At 35.6% G+C, this 13,053-nt stretch overlaps 1 protein-coding gene across 2 annotated transcripts; it reads right to left on the bottom strand.

Moving 5' to 3' along the window:
• Positions 1-782: 782 nt before the first annotated feature.
• Positions 783-12,440, bottom strand: LOC108767802 (DNA-binding protein RFX7). Of its 2 annotated transcripts, XM_018517863.1 has the most exons (8): positions 11,669-12,440; positions 7,284-7,538; positions 6,425-6,617; positions 5,869-6,082; positions 5,631-5,773; positions 4,780-4,858; positions 3,440-4,710; positions 783-2,077 (listed from the first exon to the last, which is right to left on the bottom strand). In XM_018517863.1, the coding sequence occupies exons 1-8, from the start codon at positions 12,022-12,024 to the stop codon at positions 971-973; spliced, it is 3,618 nt and encodes a 1,205-aa protein (XP_018373365.1). In that variant the 5' UTR covers positions 12,025-12,440; the 3' UTR covers positions 783-970. The 2 variants fall into 2 exon arrangements, with proteins under 2 accessions (XP_018373365.1, XP_018373364.1); XM_018517862.1 differs by having other exon boundaries at positions 3,440-4,858.
• Between the last annotated feature and the right edge of the window lie 613 nt (positions 12,441-13,053).

The raw sequence follows: 13,053 nt of genomic DNA, 5'->3' as shown, positions 1-13,053 counted from the left end.
TTAAAAAATAGAATGGAAATTTTTTGAAAATTTTTTATAATTTTTCCGTAATTGTCATATCATCAGATAGCTAGATGTGTTCTACAGAATTACAATTTATAGGAATTAATTAAACGTAATTGAATCGTTTGTCAGTAAAATTGAAACAGTATAACTAATAAATTTTAATTAATGTGTGTAAAGGTACGTTATGATGTTCATTCAAAAAGCTAATAATTTCATATCCTAAAATTAAAAAATGTATAAATTTAATTTCACAGAGATGATTGAAATAGAAAAAGACCCAAACATACAAGTTCTTTCAAATTGTATTCTTGTATAAAGTGTTCAGAATATCCAGCATAAAGTACAATTTGTATTTAATATTCGTATTTACGTAATTTTCACGTTGTAAAGAGGGTTACAAGCTTTGCCGAGGAATAAAACAAAGTTTATAGAAAAAAAAAACAAACATTCCTTTTTAATTATATATATCATATACTTAACGAATATAATCTTTAATAATTTAAAAACATACCTTTTAAAAATCTCGCAAATTTTCCAAAGTTTCAGATATCATCATTTCAATACTACTTTTTATTGCGATGAAGATTAAACAGTCATCAATACAGCCTGGATAGTAAATTGCATGTCAAAATATAATTTACTGGCTAAGCTGAAATAATGCCTTCTATATGAAAAATCTATATACACAATTTGTAGTAAAAAATAATTAAAATATTTTAAATTGTATGATCAAATTACATTATAACAGATATACGCAAAATTCTGAAATACCCTACATCTTAAAATTGAATAATATCTAATCCTTATTAAAATTCACTTACATATCTTGCTTTTAATTGTCTTTCGTTTACTCTAAAATGATCTATGAAATAATACGATTGAGAACCATGGGACCCAGTCTATACTTTATCGCACCTCTCCCTGTACAAATGCGAAATTATGATAGACCGAACAGATAATGGTTTCAGCGATTAGGCTCTGTGACTTCATTGAACAGCGGCGTTAACGAATCCATATCTTGCAGGCCGTCAAAATTGCCAAGAGGATCCAGATCATCCGTCTCCGTGTCGGCTTCTTCGAGAAAACTAGCCTCCAGAAGATCAGCGACGTTCCTGCAGAGACTATTGGAAGAAGCGGCTGCAGCGGCAACGATAATATCAGTACCAGCTGTGACGCCAGTTACGGAGGCAACAGCGACGTTTGTTACGTCACCCTGTAAACTAAGAGAATTAAGAATAGGACTGGATAATATCGGCTCGCCTGGATCCTGGTATACTTCTTGGGATTGCATTGTGTGCAAAGGTGTCGACGGGTATGATCTGGAGCCGTTACTGTCCTCTGTATACGAAGATGTGTATGCAGATACTGGCGCCGGCAATGGCGTGTTCGGATACGATCGCGATTGCATTATTTTCTGTAACGCGCCACCAGCGTCGGTGAGAATGCTCGACGGATCCAACATATCTTCTTCCGACAAATTTAAATTGGCATTCGGCAAAGCGTCAAGAACAATTGTATTGTTCAATGTCTCTTCTGCAGTCTGTTCAGATAGTATTTGCAAATTTGGCTGACCCTCATCATCCAAGATCGTAAAAATATTATTAATGTTCTCAGATGCGATCCCTTTGTCCGTTATTAAAAACTGTTGCTCGTCCGACATAAAGTTTGTGTCGTCCAACAGATATGTGCCCTCTTGTCCGATAGAAGAACCAAAGTCATTGTATTCGCTTGGTACTGGGGTAGGCGCAATGGAACTGCTTGTTGATGGATTGAAGCTTTGATTTTGCACCGATGATAGGCATTGTTGCGTAGAAATCGGAGACATTAAAGACACGGGATTTACCATCCTGTGTAACGGCACCGATTGTGATCTATAGAATAATTGCTCATTGCTCAAGTGTCTGCTAGCGTGAAGAAGTTCCGTAATCTCTTGATCGGGTGGAGGTGGCTGACCCTTCTGATATACATTCTTGACCTCTTGTAAATTTTCTTGACTCGGATAATTGATTAGTAATTGTTTTTGAGGCGTCAAGTCCAGAAATGCAGTGCATGGTGGTCCCTTCAGAACGACCTGTATCGAGGAAAATATTTTATAAATACTTTACCAAAAAGACTGAATTCTTTATTTATGGATTACTTTGTACATATAATTTAAAACTATAGCTAGGAAAAGGAACTGAGTAACATAAAATTTGAATACCCGCCCACAAATCCGTTACCTGTGCATACAGCTCTGGTACCTGCTAATTCGGTACCCGCAGAACCATCTGCAATACAGGTACTCGTATAGGTAATATGGGTACCCGTTTCGATACATGCATATCCACTATATGCTGCAGATATCTGCGTGCAACTTTGTCAATTTCAAAGGCATTTTAGAATTGTTTATACTAATGTTTATTTTATTTGTAGTTAAACAGTTTGAATTAAGGATGTATTGATCGTACAGTCCCTGCAAAGCAAATTAAATTTGGAAATGTGTTTAATATCCATAATGCAAAAACGAAACAGTTTAGTTCTGGAATATTTTAATTACAAACGGATTGAGAATCACTCCAAACAATTGTAAAACACACAAAAAAATACTTTAAAATTAAACGCAAATATTTATAGCATGTAGCGGATACTCGCATCGAAACGAGTACCCGTATGGCCCACAATTCCTTGGATACTCACATCGTACACCGTTCTGCGGGTACCCGAATTAACGGATACCCGTGGAATCAATCCGGATCCGTATGTACGGATAATGGAGCAAATGGGCGAGTACTCGGCATTAATAAAATTAAATAACATAAAAATATGTTAGCTTTTAGGAAAATATTAAGCGAGGATATACACTGACTGATACAAGTCAGCAAGCGCAAATATCCAAGTGATATAGTGAAAATATGTATAATATTATTAAAATATGTATTATTGAAAGTATAATATATATTTGCAACAAAAGATGATATTAGTTTCGATATTATATTTTTTTAGTCAAATATTTACCACTACTGGCATATATTTTGACCTTGTTTATACCGAATACTTAATACGCGTACTAACTAATAAGATTAGTTTCTATTAAAATTAAATTATCTTAATTTCGACGATGCGTTAAACGTATACACGATGTGACTACTTAATTGACCATCTAGATGCATGTTATACCAGTTTAGCACACCGTTCTTTCAATGTATTGCTGAAATTAAAATAAATCAATAGAAAATTACTAGTTAGTACACGTATCAAGTGTTCGGTGTAAACTAGGACTATGAATACTATATGTTGAATACTACATCGTATGAATATCTGCATTTATCAACTGTATATCAATCAATTGTATTGACCTGTCTATATATTTAAATTCTTTATTATTATTGTCAAAAAGAACTCTAGTTGGGCTTGAATTTAATTGAGCTTGTTTGTATTCAATTCCGGTCTGTACCTCCGACGACTTGTTCGTTGCCACCGTCAGCACTTGCCGCGAGTGTTCCGCTCCGCTCGATGTTGGTACGATAAAGGTGTCCGTGGTTTTAATGGTGTACGGCACACTACACGAGATGGAACGAGAGAGCGTCTTTTGGCCACGCGATCTGGAACTGCCGGCTTGCAAGTTACTGCGCGATCTCGGTACCGGTGTGTTACGCGGAGATACGAATGGACTTGCGTTTGCCGAGTTTGACTTAGACGCGCGGCCATTAATAGGGGAATGCGGTCCGGGTGAGATCGGCGTGAAGTTAAATATTCTGCGTCGCGTATTTGGACTCTGTGGCACAGTATTGGCTACACTGGGCGTTGTCGTCTCTTGGACATGCTCGACGACATTAGTTTCGAAACTAACACGACGTCGCGTACTACTCGGATTAGGATGATTTAGAAGTGTTGGGAGTATGAGATTATGTTTCTGTGCGGAGTCCCGTTTTTCCACAGCAACGCTTTGTCGAACGATGGTTACGGGCATCAGATCGGTGGCAATAACGGGTGCTTTCAAATTCTGTTGCAATATTAATCGCAGTTGCGACACTTTGTCTGACCGAGAGATCTGCTCGGTATCGGAACCAATGACGCTAGTTTCCACATCAGAACTAGATGAACTACTTTGCTGAAAATACTGTAGCAATTCCTCCTCTTGCTCCTGCGAATTGTTCCCACCATTTAGATAATCGTCCAAGGCATCCGTGTCGATATCATGAACTTTTCCATCTTTGAAGACTGGCGTATCTTGCAAGAGGCGGATCTGGTCCCTCGTAAGGAGTCCCGAAGATGTTTCCACTATGTTGCCAGTAGTGGAACAACTCTTCGACGAGTCAATATCACAGTTTTTAACAAGTTGACTATCCGCAGTCTCAACTGCTTTATACTTGATAGATTTTGAGCTAGCTAGTATTACTGATATCTTGCCGCCACGTTGGATAGAAGCTAACTTGGGTAACAAAGCGTTGGAATGCTCTGGACTCTCCTCTGTGAGCTTCGTCTGTTTCTCAGGGCTGGGCTCCTGCTGTGCTACAATTGGATTATTGGCACGTTTCCTGGAATTTTTACCTTTGACATCGCGCTGCGCACTCAACATTATTCTAGGGTTGCTATTATTCTGTCTGTCATTGCGCGATTGTACCACTAGGTTATCACAGTTAGACTCTTGAGAGACATTACAAGTTTGTTGCTGCTGTTGCTGTTGATTGTAACTTTTCGATACCTTTTTCTGCCGGTTATAAACTACAGCAGATAAGTTCAATTTTGTTAATGAGTTTTGTGCAACTACTGTTGTTGCTGCTGCATTTGTACCTTGAGGTGACTGATTGGACTTGATCTTCTTGCATCCTTTACTAATATTTCCCTTACTATCAATGGATTTTTCTTTGCTCTGTAAAAATAAAATTATATCCTGGATGCAAAATATAATCAAACTGTCAGTTAATTGAATTAGAAATTTTTTATTTTATTAACTTTTAATATTCTCTCTCTATTTAAAAAATATTGATATAACACAACAAAAAATTGTTAAAATTTCTTATTAATCTACCCCTCTCTTTCCTCTCCTTTCCTTCTCTCCTCACCACTCTCATAATTTTCTATGGGTGCGGTCCACTTACCAAAACACTCGCGTGTATTATTTCATCCTTGTTTAATATTTGATGTCAAGATGGATGAAATGATACTCAGGAGCGTTATGAACGTCAAGTGGAACGCACTTTGTATGTTATACTTCAAATTAAAACACATTTGTTTCGTTATATTAATATTAATATTTATATTTATATGACACGATATGTTTTTTTATAAAATCAACATCGATATTTTTCTTCGATAAATTGATTGAATAAAAGTCACACTGGTAATCGATTATTATAACATTGATGTTTTTCTTAAACATCCCTTTATACTTACAAAAAAAAACAATAAGAAACAAATATGATAAAGAATTTAAAAAAGAGTCAGAGATTAGTAAATTTATAAGAAAATAATGTTTGAAGTTAAATATCTTCAAAATAAAAAATTGAAAACTGACACACTATTACTCCAAACTCTTCATTAACGCCTCAAAAGCGTAGAAAATAAAAAAAAGATCACTAAAAGATAACTTTGTACATATACATTTTATCAACTAAATTAGTATATTACATTATACTATATACCTGTACAATAGAATCAGGACAACGATGCTTCTGATCTTTTATATACTCGCGTTGCTGAAGCTTGCGCTGCAATTGTAACTGAGCTTCTCGAAGCTTAATAGGTTTACCACTTATAGGTGGTGTTGGTAGATCCGAAATTACCTCTAATGATTGAAAATTACGAATTAATATTTTAATTGGAACAAAAAAGAGAAAAAAGAGAAATATGTTTTATGAACTTAAGTCAATAGTTGCTCACCTTTATTAAATGAAGTATCACGCTGATCCGAAGCTGAAAGAATGCATACAGCAGCTAAAGACCGAGTATCAACACAAAAATTATCAACAAGATGCCGAGCTAAGGCACTCAAATTTGGAAATTTTGGGCCCAACATTTTTTCCGCCCATTCTCTTATCAATATAGATGCAGCACCTAGCATTTCCTCCGTAATGTTTTCCTCTAAATGTTCCTCCTAAAGTTATTAATAATTAAATGTTACGTATTTACATATTACATATTTCAATGGTTATAAAAAAATGTTTAAAGAGGAGTATTTATACACAGAAGAAAGGAAAAACAATAAAATATATCAAATGAAACAATTGTCAAGTCATACAATATTAATGTAACGAGCACAATACTTTAAGTTTAAATCATAGCAAGTAGAAAAATTAGGAGAAGGAAAAAATAGAAAGAAAGAGATGGAGGGGAATACATAAGAAAAAAATTCAAACAATTTCAGGCAAGAAGTTTTATCGATAAAATATATTACGCGAGAATTATAGAATATATTATTTGCATGTTTGTTGCTCACAGTTTGAGAGCCAGATATCTTTGGCAGTGTTGGAGGATCCAATTTAATTCGCTTGCGCATACCAGCGTAACAATAACGAGAGTTGCCCCGTGTGCCGAGCCTACGAGGGCGCACTCGCGGATATACTTGTTTCATGACTTTTCCAAAATCAGCCGTCGATAACGGCTTCATAGAATTTCTTATACAATACATGCTAAAAATAAAAATCATATGCGATATCTTAAAGAAAAAAAGTTCTTAAAAAGTTATTAGAAGACACAGATATGTTCACAAACAATCAAATAATTATCTGCGAAATTTCACTATATATAAATAATACATTCTTCTATAACATATTTTTCTATAAATCATAAATTCTTCTGTAACATATTCTTTCATAAATGGACATATATTTAATCTCTCAATTTTAATTTGATATTTTCAAATTAAATAGAAAATTGAGAATTATATATTAAGCAAATTCTTGCTAAGTAAAAATTTATTTAAATTTAAGTGATTTGACTACAAAAATAAATAGAGAGACATCCAAGTTTCTCTCTTCTATATATGTTCTAAGTACGCTAAAAGATTTTAAAGGGTGAGTCCTCACAAAAATTCAAGACAAAAACTTCATATGTCTGAAAAGACTTATTTTCAAAGATACCTGGTATTAAAAAAATTTCGTTTTTTTCAAAAATTTCGAAAACCATTCAGGTTACTTTGCTTATTTTTTTTTCAACTTTGATACCATATATCTTTGAAAATAAGTCATTTTGGATATATAGTCACATAAAGTTTTCGTCTGGATTTTCTGTAAGAAATCACCCTTCAAAATTTTTTGCGTACTTAGGATACACCCTGTATATAATGGACAACTTACTTGTATTCATCATACACTTCTTGTTTCGGTAAAGATACATCCGGGTCTTCTTCTAAATGAGTCTTAATCCACATAATGGTCTGATGAATTTCGTAACGATTTCCTAATGGATTTAGCGGTTGCCTCAGTGGATCGACGGTCCCACTTGGATTTGTCAGCAATAACGGAAGTTTCAGGTACAACAATAACTTTTCTTCTATTTTAAGTTGTTCCACCTGCGAGAAGATTTTATCCACAAGCGCTCTAGATTCTTCGCTATAATTTAAAAAGATAACATATATTAAAAAATGACTTTGACTAAAGTAAAATAATCTCAAAGATATAAAAATGTATGAGAATAGATAGAAACAATTTATTGTATTACAGTTAAATTTGCAAAAATAACTTGTCAAATATATATTTCAAACATTTTTTAAATATGAAAAAATTCATCAAAAATTTATAAATCCTGCTTATTTTAAATATAATACTAATTAACAGGTATCATAATATTGTGCATTGCTTCTAAAACATCAATAGAAATGTTTTGAGCAACATGCTACATGTAACATTTTATAATGTAAAAATTAAATCAAAGATTTCACCATTATTATCGAATTTAAGGGGATGCTAAACCGATTACCGAATTTATATCGATAAAAATTTATATAGCCATAAAAGATATGAACATCAAAAATCACTTAAATTTTTGTCTCTCGATTTAAGTGATTTTTGATGTTTATGTCTTTCATAGCTATATGGATTTTTATTCAGTACTTTAATTTATTACATAGGACACTTCGTCTCGTCAATCAAAAGGAAACGGGAACTCTAATCAAAACTCCTAAGTACCATAGTTGGGGTGCTAACTTCACACCCAACATTAACACCGAATAGTTCTAAATAGCCCATTCGATGTTTTTTGACGAGTACTAAAGTTCCGGATACAACAAAATTATTTAATTATAAACTACTTAAAAAAAAATTATTTTAAATAATATTAAATTTTTTTCAGAAATCCGACGTTCTGAAAAGAGTTATGTTAGCCCCGCGAAGAGTTCTAGCGATTATCCTTAGTAATTGATGCGCTGAAATCAATAAAAAGAATTTGGAAATTCTAGAACTTTGAAATTTCAGATTTTGAATTTTTCTAAGTCCGCATAGGTCGACAATTTTTTTCGGAAATCCGGTGTCCTGACAAGAGTTCTGGTAACCTCCGGGTTTGAAATTTCAGATTTTGAATTTTTCTAAGTCCGCATAGGTCGACAATTTTTTTCGGAAATCCGGTGTCCTGACAAGAGTTCTGGTAACCTCCGGGTTGCCTCCCCCCCCCCGCCCCTCCGAAAAGTTTTTATAGTTCTCAATTTTAACAAGAATTCCGTTGATTAAAGCGATGAAAACACCATTTGAAATAAGGGGAATGGCCAAATTCACCATTTTGAAACTTTGAAGGGCTATAATTTCTCTATCTTTCATTTTAACACTTTGATCCCTATAGGACAATCGATAGAACTCTTGAGGAAGTTATCAAAATTCGTGTTAGAACGCCAAATTTCCGAAAAAAAATTTGAAATCTAAGAATATTCTCGAACTTTTTAGTTATTGACAATTTCGGCGCATCAATTATCAAGGATAACTGTTAGAACTCTTCTGGGGGCTATCAGAATTCTTGTCAGAACGGATTTCCGAAAAAAATTTGATATTATTCTTTTAAATTATTAAATTTTTTTTAATAATTGAAAAATAATTTTGTTATACATCAGGAACTCTAGTACTCGTCAAAAGACATTGAATAGACTATTCAGAACTATTCGGTGCTAATGTTGGGTGTGAAAAGTTAGCACCTTTATTTTGTAAAGTTCATTTTTTATGTTCATGAATGGAACTCTTTCTAAAAACTATCAGGAATTCTTTCTCTTGTTCTAAAGAATCCAAAACTCTTATCAAAACTCCAATTTCGAAATATCAGGATGCCAATAACTTCCAATATATCCAAAATTCACTAATCATGGAATTCAGAGTGCTGTTCCCATGACAGTCGGAATTTCGGAAAAGTAATAGGGTGGGAATCAATCAATCACACAGAGTTATTGGGATGCATTACTGTTCGTCTGTACACTCACTGACTAAAACACTTGCACACCTTTTTTAAATAAGTTTCGGAATGCAGTCTGTTCACCGAGCGATTGGTTCTTACTTATGGATTCGTAAGTAAAAACCAATCGCTCGGTAAGTAGGCTGCATTCCGAAAACCATAGAAAAAAATCTGTTGCAACCTTTTAATCGGTGAGTATACATATACGTTAAATACAAGATGTTGTGAATTTAAATGTTCCGTTGCAACTCTTGTTTCAATTTGTAATTAGCAGACATAACAGTTATTACAATAGATATAATAAACGATCGATTTGTAACACAAGATTTCCAGATTCTGTATTAACTTCGCCAATTTTTAAGAGTAAATTATCTGAATGCAGACAGAGGATGGAAACCCATTATTCAACAAGATTGAGATTTTCTGTTGTTTATTATATCTAATGTAACAACTTTTTGTTACATATATAAGAAATTTTGAATAACAAGAATAATTTAGATAGTTAAATCTATCAAAAACAGATCTTGCAAAGAATATGCTACTAATTTTGTCAACAGAATGTAAAGAATATGATAGAATCTAATAGCAGAATTTAGTAGCATACTTTTAGTCAAACTCGAAAAGAATGTATCATTTTGTCACTATTTATATTAAACGATAAATCTTATTCTAATTAGTTATGACGTTGTCCAATTTTCTGGTAATCTGTTATTTAATATTAGCAGACGCTGACAAAACATCAGCTTAATAGACTAGCGAACGGCAATTTGCAGCAATGTTCTTCTGGCAAAGTGTTAAGGCCATGGCACATAAAAAAACTTAAGGCATAAGACCTAAGCAGTAAGCGAATCGATCAATCACAATAGAGACCGTAAGACCATACGTAAGCATTAGCGAATCCAACATGTTGATTTCCTTACTGCTTAAGTCTTACGTCTTAAGTTTTTTTATGTGCTATGGCCTTAATGCCTATCCTACAATAGTCATAGGTGGTTTAATTATAAGAATTGACCATTATAGTTGAATAGTCTCCTTGTATTGCTCTTCATTGGTCAATTCTTAAGCGGGGAGCACAGACTCTTGCATAACGCATAACACATGAGGCATAAGAAATTGAACCAACCAGAGTTCTCTATTATATGGAAGGGAAAGAAACGGAGAACTTCGATTGGTACATATTCTTATGCATTACGTGTTATGCGTTATGCAAGAGTCTGTGCTCCCCGCTTTAGAATCATGATATACAAAAACTTAAGCAGTAAAATATAAGTAAGCAAATTGGGCAATCACAGTAAAGACTGTAAGGCCATAATATAAACAGTAGACAATCCAATACGATTTCCTTACTGCTTATGCCTTACTGCTGAAGTTTTTTTGTGTGCCATGGCCTTTATAACTTCAATTTACAACTATACGGCTATTGTATAAAACATTAGGGCCATGGCATGCAAAAAACTTAAGCAGCAAAATATAAGCAGTAGGGAAATCAATATGTTGGATTGGCTACTACATAAATTATGACTTTACAGTCTTTAGGGCTGTCGCAGACAAAATTTCTGTAACAGTAACCTTAAGATGTGAACTTAAGCCAATGAGCCAATCAAGATACTGCTTTAGATCTATATATTTTAACGGAAATAGAAATAGCAGTAAACTTATCCATAAGGCAAGTTTCAACCGGTTGAAATTCGCCTTATTGCGAGGTTATGGATAAGTTTACTGTTATTTCCATTTCCGTTAGATTACGTGAATTTAAAGCTGATTGCTTCATCAGCTTAAATTTACACTTTACACATACAGTTACGGAATTTTGTGTGCGGCAACCTTTAATGTGATTGGTCAATTTGCTTACTGCTTACATTTTACTGTTTAAATGTTTTGTGTACGATAACCCTTAAGGTAGATTCAGATCTAAACAGAAAAGCAGCAGGCAATCAAAACTTGCGCTGGTAGTAAGCAGAACAGAAAGTTGAAACCAGTGACAATTAGCACAAGTTTTGATCAGCTGCCGCTTTTTTGCTTTTCTATCTTGGTCTGAATCTATCTTTTAAAGAAGAACAGTGTACTTTGCACACAGTTCAATTACACATATCACTTACATCGGTTGGTTTCTAGTATTTTTTTGCTGCTTTACCAATGAGATTATATTATTTTAAATTAGCAAATTAGCAATATGGACAAATGAGATATACACCTCCTTTTAGACAAATCCCAAGCTATATATCAATCTCATCGTAAATTGTAATTTTAACAAATTGTAGTTTTAAAAAAATAGAAATCAGGTTTCCATAAAACTGAAAATCGACTTAACCTAATGCCATCCTCTATCATAATCCGAATCTTGTCCTGCTTGGAAGAAGCACCATGGTTGGCCAAGGTAGCGAATTTGGTCGCAACCAAGTCCTGCAGCTGATCGCCATCTCCGTGAAAACCATTTGAGGCGAATCTGCCGGCCGGTGGCTGTCGTTTCTCGAGGACGGTGGTGGCAGCAGTAGCAACGGTGACTGAGGAGGTAGAGGTGGCGGCGGTAATGCTAGCAGTGTCACCATTTTCCACACAAATGTCACTGCGCTCCTTTTTAATTCGTTTAACGTCAAATGCGTTCTCCTCTTCGCTCCTCGCGGATGTTTTGCAGGATTTCGTCTCATCATGACTGTCAGTACTCATCGTAGCCTAAACCTCCCCGTCCTACCGTCCTGCCTGCCCACCCGCTGACCCGCTGACCCGCCTCCAGCCGGTGACGGCTCACGTATGCAGAGCAAGAAACGTATCGTCTCCCTGTGCACGGTCACTGCGAGCTACCATGTTGTCCACCGTTCAGCGATCAGCTGGACTTACTCGTTAGCAACCCTACGCGCCATTACTCGGGAGGATCGTTACATGTGAGAAACTGCCACACAAATAGCCGAACCGCGTACAATATGCAGCGACGCGCGAATCCGTCATAACGGTATCGCGCGTGGTAGCCGCGTCGGTACAGGCGCTCAAATCGAGAGCGCCTAGCAGCCAGATGAGAATTAGCAGGCGAGAATCAGACAAATCGATACCGGCTACGATGGTTCACGAACGTTACTCGGCTATTCGCCGCGCTTCGTTCCTCGGTTTGTACGTTCTTATTCGGTCGCCATAGAGTATATGCACTAAACGCCATGAAATGCCTTGACGCTCTTGGCAGTGACACTGAGTGAATTCAGAAGGACAACCGCTCGATCAGCTCTTTCGTCTGATTGGCATATTCCATTAGATCCTGAAATATAGACCAATCGGATAAAAGAGCTCGCTGAGCGCTAAAACGGTTGCAAAACTGTTGAGTCTGCTGAACGCAGCCATTAGGTGCATCCAGAAGCACGACCGCTCATTGAGCGCTCATTAAGCTCTCGTATCTGTTTGGTCTATATTTTTCGATCTAATGGAATATGCCAATCAGATGCAAGAGCTCACCGAGCGCTCGGTGAGCGGTCGTGCTTCTGGATGCACCCATTGCTAGCAGTGCCGCTTTTTCTAGCGCATGCGCGTTGGAAACACTTAAAGGTACCTTTACATGGTAGCGTCAAAGCGGTCAGAGTCAGAGCCACTGAACTATATATATACACTGGAATGAGCATCGAGGAAAATTCGTGACCGCAATTGAGCAGCCGCCATTTTGGGTGGGTCAAATATTTGAGCGAATCAGAGAGCTCTGGGATACAATATTCG

Source organism: Trachymyrmex cornetzi, unplaced genomic scaffold (genome assembly GCF_001594075.2).
Source record: "Trachymyrmex cornetzi isolate Tcor2-1 unplaced genomic scaffold, Tcor1.1 scaffold726, whole genome shotgun sequence".
Lineage (NCBI taxonomy): Eukaryota > Metazoa > Arthropoda > Insecta > Hymenoptera > Formicidae > Trachymyrmex > Trachymyrmex cornetzi.
The sequence above is the reverse complement of the archived record's forward strand: the minus strand, read 5'-3'. Positions and strand labels throughout refer to the sequence as shown.

What these genes read in the sequence shown, in the direction of transcription:
- LOC108767802 (XM_018517862.1), bottom strand. Translation starts at nt 12,024, where the DNA reads ATGAGTACTGACAGTCATGATGAGACGAAATCCTGCAAAACATCCGCG. An exon ending in ATGATAGAGGATGGCATTAG is followed by an intron (nt 7,539 to 11,668) that starts GTTAAGTCGATT and finishes TTTAAATTATAG; the next exon opens with CGAAGAATCTAGAGCGCTTG. An exon ending in GAAGTGTATGATGAATACAA is followed by an intron (nt 6,618 to 7,283) that starts GTAAGTTGTCCA and finishes TTTTATTTTTAG; the next exon opens with CATGTATTGTATAAGAAATT.